Source organism: Leuciscus leuciscus (assembly GCF_965113295.1).
Source record: "Leuciscus leuciscus genome assembly, chromosome: 15".
NCBI lineage: Eukaryota > Metazoa > Chordata > Actinopteri > Cypriniformes > Leuciscidae > Leuciscus > Leuciscus leuciscus.
This window is the reverse complement of record NC_138739.1, coordinates 23483020-23493236: the sequence shown is the minus strand read 5'-3', so window position 1 is coordinate 23493236 and position 10217 is coordinate 23483020. Positions and strand designations below refer to the sequence as shown.

The window sequence follows — 10217 nt, the reverse complement described above, 5'->3', positions numbered from 1 at the left end:
GTTCCAAACTTGTATGAGTTTCTTTCTTCTGTTGAACACAAAAGAAGATATTTTAAAGAATATGGGTAACCAAACAGTTGATGGACCACATTGACTTCCAACTTGAAGGTGAGTAAATTATGACAGAATTTTCATTTTAGGGTGAACTATCCCTTTAAGTCCCACTATCTAATGTCCGACAGTGACATCGGTGACTGAACATTCTCCACTAACCTTTGAAAACCAACACGTTTTGTTCTCATTTTGAACAGTTTATCTATTGTTTTGTCACTTAAACCCCAAACAAACTTCATTTTGTGACGTGTCCTCTTGTAGCCTATATCTTTCTGTACAATTAATTCAACTTGTTCCCTTGATATTATTACACAAAACAATGACTGAAAAAGTGCCTTAAGTGTACAAATACTTTTTGGTGCCGCTGTATGTAAGTTAGATCTGCATTTGATTTTTGACTTTCACCCTTTTCCCATGTGTCATTAAATATATTAGCACATATTACATAATATTTGCAAGTTCGCATTTGCATAATTCCACTGATCAGTTCAGGCTTTGCATTCAGTCTCTTCAGGAATAACCTTAGCAAGGTTTTTTTACATGAAGCATATTTGACTGTGTATTTTGCATTTAAGTACAGACTAGGTCTCTTTTTTTTTAAATAGCACCTTTAAATGGCTATTATCTTTTATAAAATGCCTTTCTTATGATGTAAAAAGACAGCAATTTAATTTTTTTCTAAAGTTTATGACTGTTTCTGTAACTATTTTCTTTTTGGCATTTAAAGCCAAAATACTATTTGGCCTGTTCTGTATTAAACCTGTTTTGGATTTAAAAAAAACTCCGAAGTGAAAATAAATCGATGGAATAAACCGTTTCGTCACTACGAGTAGTAAGGTACTTTCATCAGTCCGGTAGTTCCCTCGTACACTCTCCTTTTCTTTCAAACTGTCGTGTCTTTGACCGTGAGCTGCAGGCTTGGCACGTTGCCGGATTTCCTTTCTTCCCTGTGATTGGCTGTTGACAGGCGCCGTCCTCCTGGATGAACTAAGCAACTGGCTTCTAATTGGACTAGAGCGGCTGAGCGGTTGTGGGCTGATGCTTCGTCTCATGAATATTCATAAGCACCATAGAGCTACATGCGGCCTCACCCTCGGTCGGTTACTAGACGAGTGTGTTATCTTTCAGCGACTTTATCGCCGGTTTCCTTGGACTTTGCCGGACCTTTTCGAAATTAAGAGAGGATAAATATCAGCAAAGGTGGGTATTAAGAAGCTTATATTATTTGTTAGCCTCGATAGATTGACGCCTAGTTTGCCGGCCGGCATTTCCTCCAGGAAATCAAGGAGTGGTAGGAAGCGAATAGATCACGTTCAGATCACATTTCTTTAATAAAAATGTAAATAGAGCAGGTTTAGTTTTACTAAATACTTAAAACAATTGAACAGTTTCATTCCAAATCATTGCAAATATTATAGAAAGATTAGTAATAGTATTATTATAATTCGTGCTTTCTCTACCTATCTTTTATTTACACACTGATTTATTTTGATTATGTAATATTGTGTGCATGGACCCCTAATATTTAACGTATCTATGTTATTTCAGGTCACATTATCCGGTTACGACCTGGTTACACGTTTGATTGACGTGTGGAAGCCACACCCTTGCTTTAAATCCACCTGCGCTTTCAAAAACTCATTCTTCTGAAGCGCACAAGGGATCTGAGCACTCCCTGGACCCAAATAATAGTGGATAAACCACTATTAGATCTACCTGAACCGTCCAGCCCAAGAATAACTACATCTGCTGCTTTTTTATTGTCTATACAGAGCTTTAAAGCCTCGTTCTGCATTTGAGCCCTCCAGGTCAATAAGAAAGCAAATATGATGCAAATCTGCGATTCCTACAACCAAAAAAACTCTCTCTTCAATTCCATGAACCGGTTTATTGGTGCCGTGAACAACATGGACCAGACGGTCATGGTGCCAAGTTTGCTGAGGGACGTCCCATTGGACCAGGAGGAGGAGAAAGAGGTGAACACCTTCCAGGATGGAGACATGTACGGCTCTTATGTGCTCCTCAAATCAATTAGGAACGATATCGAATGGGGCGTGCTTCAAGCTGACGAGAGACGCAAGGACAAGCACGGGGTGACAACGTCCCTGGAAGTGTCTCGCATCGAACCGAACGATGAGGACTTGGAGAAGCTGTTTCATTTTCATCTAACCGGACTGCACACCGTACTGTCGAAGCTCACCCGAAAAGCGAACACTCTAACAAACAGGTACAAGAAGGAAATTGGTATAGGCGGCTGTGGGAATTGAAACCAACTAGAGTTTACTCCATTCATCGCCGGTGGACCAAAAAAAAAAAAAAGGTTCACAAGAGGGTGCAGCAGGGGTGGAAGCCAAATGGCCCCCTGGTGGCTTCCGTGCATTTTTAATTCCCCGGATTGAAAAAAAGACTTCTACCTGACGCCGGTTTACAAGCACCCTTAATTCCCCTGCTAACATCCCTTGATATTGTTTGCACAAGCTGGATACCGGCTTGGAAACAGGCTTTTGAAACTAAACGCATTGTATTTAAATAAGCAAACATTTTGAACAAAAGATATGCAAAAGACATTTCATGGCCTGGTATGGTAGTTTTGGAGGTTGTATTAATGTAGATTATAACAGTTTAAGGCTGGGGGTGAGAATTAAAATCACTAATTATGTATAATACGCACATTTCTACGCTAAAGAGTGGCTGATACTTTATCATTTTATGGTGCTTAATTGATGATGGAATCGCATGATGGTCCTTACGGATGTTGACTGATTCCTAGAGATTACGTCACAGTTACTGTTGGTAATAGAAGGAATGTTGTCATGTATTTTTTCTATCACAAAGATGGTTCAGAAAATAAACATTTTGTAAATGCAACTCTTTACTTTGCAAGCGTTTGATTTCTGAGTGAACTGACGTATGACTTATTTCCTTCTGGGATGTCCTTGCGAAATATCACTTTACAGTATGCCAGTAGTGTGGTGCTCAGTAAACACTGTGTTGGTGCGCACAGCTGCTGCTGAGGTACACTGAGGGATCAGGCATTAAATTAAGACCTGGCAACGTCTGAAAGAGCCGAGCACCTGCAGTGCATTTTTCCAATTCGTACTGCTGAGTCACTGCTTGAGCTGCACTTAATGATGGAAGTCTCTAAATCTAAGCTGCCCACACTAGTTTAATATACCTCATATAAGAAAAAAGTCTTAGAAACTCAAGGAATCTTAGCTGCAGTTTTCTACAGGCATTCTGTCAAATTTAAATGTTTTTGTAAAGACAGATAGATTAATCTTTTTTTTTGTCAAAACATAATCTATAGTTGTCAGAAAAAGGGGTTTGATTTGTCATAAAATGTTGAGTCAGCCATGCATATTTCATGCTAAATTCCTGTATTCTAATACCATAAGGTTTTACCAAATCATATGGTAAACAAACTGTAATCAGGTTTTCCTTAAACTGTTAATAATCTTTACACTGATCAAATGTAACGTAAAATGTAAACACGCAAGCACAAGGCAAATTTGATACACTGATACACTGTCCAAACAAATGAGAAGCAATTCGCGCACAAGACAGATTTACATTTAAGATTTTGTCTGGTTTTGACATCAAATGGATTCAGGTTTTGCTTTAACTAGATGTTAACACTGATAAAATGTCACAAGTGTAAACAAAAACAAAAAAAGTGTAAGCATCATAAATGTAAGATTGTGCTTATAAACGCAAGTAAACTCGCTTGCGTAGTTGGAATGTCTTTAATAAGTCAATACACATTTCTGACATACTAGCTCGATGCTATCTGAAGTTGTTTTAAATATAGCCATTATTAGTCCAAAACAAATTTATCGTTGGCCCATTTGACTTTGCATTGCACAATTCATTATGCAATATTCAATGTTCAGTTTAGCATCTCGTAGTTCGATTTTTTTGCACTTCACCTTTGTTATCTAAGAGCCAAACAACATACTATTTGCTCTTTGCACATCATGTATCTTAGTTGTGGTCAGACCAGTAGACAAACTGACCTTTAGTCCTGATGGACCCATTATAGTGATAAAACATGAGACGGAAGATAAAGCAGATTTGAGGTGGGTATCATGTGCTAGTTTGTTCCTACTTTCCATTGTATTTCCTGTCATATTCATAGTCTAATCCCTACTGGTTGACATTTTTCTCTTGTTTTCCTTTCCGCACCCTAATTAGGGATGCTGGGAGAGAACTATACAGGAAAGAAGGCCATCAGTTGGATTTGCTGATCTAGTGTTTCTCATCCTCCGACTGTTTGTCTGCCATCTAGCTGATGTAAGACCAGCTCTTGGCGTGACATACTGAAACTTCCAGGCAGTATGATGGAGTTTTGGAGGACCAGTAAGACCAATGCTGTAACACTGATATGAGGTATGATGCAACGTGTCCTCTGGGTGCACAAAAATGGTTCTGGTATCAGGTGCAACCCAAAAACGCACACTACTGTTTTTCTCTTGCCCAAAGTGCTTGTGGTACAAAAACTCCAAGGGCGAAAAAAGAGGGGAAATTAGAATTCGTCAAACCATTAATTTTACGCTATTTTAAAAAGTGACTCGAAACCTAGTTTAGATGAGTAAAAGTGAGACACAAACTAGCAAGGATGGATGCTGTCTTCTTGTTAAGAGGATTGTGTCTCGTCTCAGAGTGCAAGAAAATAGCCGTCTTATTACAGTCCCTCACTATTTGACGTCTCTCTCTGAGCTATTTCAGTGGCAAGCTTGTCAGGTTCGTCCTCAGTGGTCTGGTCATCTGTTACTGTCTGGGACTTCCCAGAATGCAACCCTTCAGAAATGCCGGGAAGGACATTCTATTCCTCTAGTGACAATAATAAGACAAGCTGTGCACAAGTGACGCCACCATTGTGGCCGAAACAAACCATGGCGGTGGTCAAAAAGCAGCTGTTACTCTAGAGACGAGATGACAAGATTTCTGCGAAACAAAATAAGACGGTGTGTAATTCGGTTAGGAAACTGATTTAAAGGAAACTGAATTTAATAACTTGGACTCAATGGAAGGAGATAAACACTTAAACACCCTCAAAAGGCTTTTGTTGAAATACGCACGTTGAAAAATCATTTTATAACATCTGAGCTGTTGATGTACGCCACCACCTGTTGGTTGAAGTATTTAGGTTACGGTAGATTAGATTACGGCAAATTAGGCGTGATGAACGGAACGGCGATTCAACCGTAATTAAAATGTATAAATGGCTCAGTTATACTGTAAATCATCTTGCCATGGTGATTATTTTTTACAACCGCAGATTTAAGGCTATCAGTGTGTCATGGAAATTTCGCTTATGCAAGCGTTAACACACACAAGGGATTGTATGTTAGGAGGTGTAAATTTACATCATAATTGATCTGTACACTTTATTGGTACCAGATTCAGTTCACAATCTCTTAGTTTAGCAAAGCTGACTTTTGCAATCCCAGAATGCACCACCACAGACGATCATTTCAAGTCTGTCATATGTGTTTAAAGTAATGCATTGTCTAAGGGTTTAAATATGATGTTGCAATGTAAATATCTTTTTATTTGGTGTAATATTTACCTTATTGATTAAAATATAGTACACTCAAAATTATGTTGAGAAATGGAGTGTATTTTAATGTCTATCCTGCCCTGTAGACTTCCATTGTAAGTGTATTACTTCAAATGTGTTTTGCTTGTTTTAACAAACTGAAAACCAAGCGGGTTTTCTGTGGTGTGTGACCTTGTTACAGAGATTTACTTGTATTGAAACCAGAGCATTCATTGAAAAATGAATTATTTATTATTTATTATGACACAACATGTTTTTGGTGTTTCATTTGTAGGCGACACAATAGGAACAACAACAATGATACAGGATCGGAGTTGTGAAAGCAACAAAAACAGTTCCACAAAACGGTGAAGCGGAACTAGTTCCTTATATGTGAAAACTAAATAGTTTCTGCAGTAGGAAAGGAGATATTATAAATTCTTCAGATTAGTTTATTTGTTTCTTATGTAAGCTTTCACCATGGAATAAAACAATTTTAAAGATAATTGTGACTTTTTATCTCACAAGTCTGACTTTTTTTCTCTCACAATTGCAAGTTTACATCTCGCAAATTCTGACTGTCTTCTTAGAATTTCGAGACATAAAGTTGCAATTGCGAGTTATGTTAGAGTTGCGACTATATATCTTATATAGATATATCTTGAGATATATATATATTTTTCACAATTCTGACTTTTTTTTTAGAAAAGTCAGAATTGCGAGATAAAAACTTGCGATTACAAGAAAAAAGTGAATTGCGAGAAAAGAAGAATTCCCTCCAATTCTGAGGGAAAAAAGACTGACTTTTTTCTCAGAATTGCAAGTTTATATCTCACAATTCTGACTTTATAACTCACAAGTGCGACTTTATATCACGTAATTCTGACTTTATAACTCGCAATTGCGTCTTTATATCACGCAATTCTGACATTATAATTCGTAATTGCGACTTTATATTTCTCAATTCTGACTTTATAACTCGCAATTGCAACTTTATATCATGCAATTCTGACTTTATAACTCGCAATTGCAACTTTATATCACGCAATTGCCACTTTATATCACGCAATTCTGACTTTATAACTCGCAATTGCGTCTTTATATCACGTACTTCTGACTTTATTATTCGCAATTGCGACTTTATATTTCGCAATTCTGACAACTCGCAATTGCGATTGTATACCACGTAATTCTGACTTTATTATTCGCAATTGCGACTTTATATTTCGCAATTCTGACAACTCGCAATTGCGATTTTATATCACGCAATTCTGACTATATAATTCCCAATTGCGACTTTATATTTCGCAATTCAAACTTTATAACTTACAATTGCAACAAAAAAAAAAGTCAGAATTGTGAGATAAAAGTCGCAAATTACCTTTTTTATTTTTTATTCAGTGGCAGAAACAAGCTTCCATAGTTTCTGGACTCTTCAAAGTTCTAGTACATGAATGTGCCCAGAGTTGAATATTATGTACGGAAAGCAAATGACGCATTCTACGGAGCCCCTAAAGGGACATGATGATGGGACAAAAATGCAACATGGGAGAAAAAAAAATATATTTCTAATGCTTTTGCGTTCTCTTGCAATTACATAGTTGGGTAACTATATTGTATATAATTTGCGGGCATCAGGGAGCCGTTCTCAAAATGCGAAGTATTGACATCGCTTTTCAATGTGCGCTCGCTTTTTACTTTTACTTTCGAATTCACACATACTCTGTGTATAGGGAGCGGCGGTACTGACCACACATTTCACAAGATATTTGTCAATGACGCTCAAAATCTGTTGCACACCAAATCCTCCGACTCGTCCTGTCAGTCATCTCTCCTTACTATCATCACGTGATAAGTGAAATCTGTGATGTAACCAACTACCACAGCAAGCCTAACCATGTCCGTAGAATGCGTTACTCATTTTCCATGTCTTTCCGAATTCGGATTTAGGCGATTGTTTTCCAAAGATCTAGAAAGTTCTTTGAGCCTGTTCAATCCATTTTGCTAACTGAAACCTTTATATTTAAAACCTCTCCTCAGATAACATCTCGGATCTCATGGGAAAAGCAGAATATGATCTGGTCAGGCCTGCACACTGCTCAGGTTCCCCGTCATTGTAATTTTGGTTACTGAAATAAGTGGCTGCCAGATGCCCTCCGGTGCTGATCTGAGCTCAGGTTTTGCTAGATCTGCACGCGGTTGTTAAATACAGGAAAGCCGACCTCGGATCAGTGCTCAAGGGCATCCTGTGCGCAGCACGCCGTCATTTAGCCGTCAAAGGATTCTGCAGCGTTTCATCTTGAATGGCCCGCCATGATTACTTCCTTTCCATTAAAATGGCCCCTCTCTGCCTTCCTGCCATTTTTTTTCCCAAGCATCCTCTCCACCTTTTTGAAATTCGCCCCAAAATTATTAATGATTCCGATATATTTTCCAAGCGAGCATTGCTGATTTGCATGACTCACAGCGGAGAGAGAGAGAAAAAGCAGAGAGTGGGAAAGTGGGTAATGAGGGAAGGAAAGAGGAAAAAAGAGGAATGCAAAGACAAGACGGCAGGGAGGTGGGCGGCCGCGGAGACCAGGGACTCGTAATTGCCTTCTGCAGCGAGACTGCAAGATGAGGAGAGAGAGAGAGAGAGAGAGAGAGAGAGAGAGCGAGTGAGACAACGCTTTGAAATTTCATCTCAGGGCTCAGGGCCATCAAAGTCTGTAGGGTGTTGAGGCCGCCGCGTTCGACAATTCCCTCTACTTGTTTCTCTCTCTCTCTCGCCGTTCTGGCGGTGACAACGCGAGGCAGTTATTCTCCGGTGTCTTCGTCGTCTGTCAGTGAAGCTGTTGATAAGAGCAGAGAGCCGAACGCTAAGTGAGTTAGAAGGCCAGGCAGGCGGCAGCCGATAAACGAGGGTTGAAGGTCAGGAGAAGCCGTGTCACGCTCTTAAACTCTGCGGACACCCTGAGCCGACAGGACGCTGTGACAAGATGTTGAGGCAGTGCAGACTGAATGATAAATGCTATGCTTTAGTTGGATTTCAATGGGAAAACACATAGGTTTGTGGGCAAGGAATAGTTCACTCAAAATTGTACACCCCACAAACCCTTTCAAAGCTCTTTCTTCGTGGAACACAATGAAAAGGGTCTGTCAAACTATTTCTACGAGTTCATTTTCAAGCATCGCAGAGTAAACTTTTACTTCATGCTTCCCTGCACAATATCTTACTTTTTATTCTGCTAAATTCCAGAAAGAAACATGCCGTTCCTTATTCGAATTTCAAAATCAAAGTAAAGAACTGAAGACCCGCTGCGAGATGCGACAGCGATGTCCGAGTCGTGAACGAACAATTCAATTCTAAATGGTTCACCAATGGCACTGAATGACTCATCTGATTGAATTCATTCAGGTTTGAAACAACCTGAGGGTGAGTAAATTATGACAGAATTTCCATTTTTGGGTGAACTATCCCTTTAACAGTTCATTATATTCAACAAAGGCCACATTTGTATTTTGCGGTTGTTTTCACTTGTTTGCACATATAGGCCTACTTGAATTGTCAGTAACTTAAACTGATATTGAAAGTTTAATCTTTTAATAGTGTGTGACTTTTTTGTAAATAAAATGAATCATTTGCTTGTTTGCAGGTGCGTATTTAATATCTGCATCCACTTATCTTCCTTATTGACTATGAATAATAGCCTAATTCATAATATTTTCAGCTAGGCTACTATTTAAGCAGTAGCCTATGTCTATTTTAATCCAGTAAAAAAAAAATAGGCTACTTTTAACAGAATAATATTTCATTAGGGTGTCTGTAGCCTACTTGTACTTTACCTGGTAGCATAGGCTACTGTTTAACACTGGAATATAATAAGTGCCCATATGACTTGAGCACTATATGCTGTAAAGTCTTCTGAAACCATTGTAACCGTGCAGAGTAGCCTACAAATCGAATAAAATTTTTTATTTTCTGAAGAAGAGCTTTGATCCATGCTAAGATGGGACATAGCCTACGTTTTGAGTAACGGGATTGTAACCAAAATAGCCACGCTTAACAGTCAAATAGGCTATCCTGTGGTAGCCTATATGTCATCTTGGGACAAGAACGATGTACAGCGATTACTATCTTTGAATTTAATTTCCCGCTCTCTCTCTCTCTCTCTCTCTCTTGAACGCATATCTGTCACCCACCAATCAGCGGTCGTCCGTGTGGTCCTGGATCGTGGGGTTTTGCCCTTAATTTTCTGCGTAATTAAATTTTGATTACCCCTTTAGCTCGGCGAGCGGGGAATACTCCACAGCACACTCTGATTGCCGCCACACGCAGACTCATTACCGTTCCTGTGTGTGTGTGTGTGTGTGTGTGTGTGTGTGTGTGTGTGTGTGTGTGTGTGTGTGTGAGTGTGTGTGCTCGATCGTCGGATCCCCGTGCTTTAGTTCCCCTGAGTTTTTTTTATAGCCTACCTTGTTTATGAGGTTGGGTTTCTCTCATCAGCAGCATTAGCGGCTCGGAGCAGAGATGAATGGGATCGTCCTTGCTTGCGGACACACACAAACACACACCCCGCCGCGATCTAATGCTTCATAGCTGACCTTTCTAGACGTCCTTGTTGCGAGGGCGCGCACGCGGAGA

The 10217-nt window shown here is 39.3% G+C and overlaps 1 protein-coding gene and 1 long non-coding RNA gene across 2 annotated transcripts; one reads left to right on the top strand and one right to left on the bottom strand.

Annotated features, from left to right (window-relative positions):
- Nucleotides 1–1099: 1099 nt before the first annotated feature.
- On the top strand, nucleotides 1100–2922 carry mid1ip1b (MID1 interacting protein 1b). Its single transcript, XM_082137697.1, has 2 exons — nucleotides 1100–1254; nucleotides 1603–2922. Exon 2 carries the CDS (start codon nucleotides 1881–1883, stop codon nucleotides 2319–2321), a length of 441 nt encoding a protein of 146 aa, XP_081993823.1. The 5' UTR covers nucleotides 1100–1254; nucleotides 1603–1880; the 3' UTR covers nucleotides 2322–2922.
- On the bottom strand, nucleotides 2434–9269 carry LOC309475085. The gene is made up of 2 exons (XR_014197507.1): nucleotides 7392–9269; nucleotides 2434–7338 (listed from the first exon to the last, which is right to left on the bottom strand). It is a non-coding gene; the product is annotated as an uncharacterized lncRNA (long non-coding RNA).
- Nucleotides 9270–10217: the final 948 nt, after the last annotated feature.

Coding starts and splice junctions, on each gene's coding strand:
- mid1ip1b (XM_082137697.1), top strand. CDS start 1,881: ATGATGCAAATCTGCGATTCCTACAACCAAAAAAACTCTCTCTTCAAT.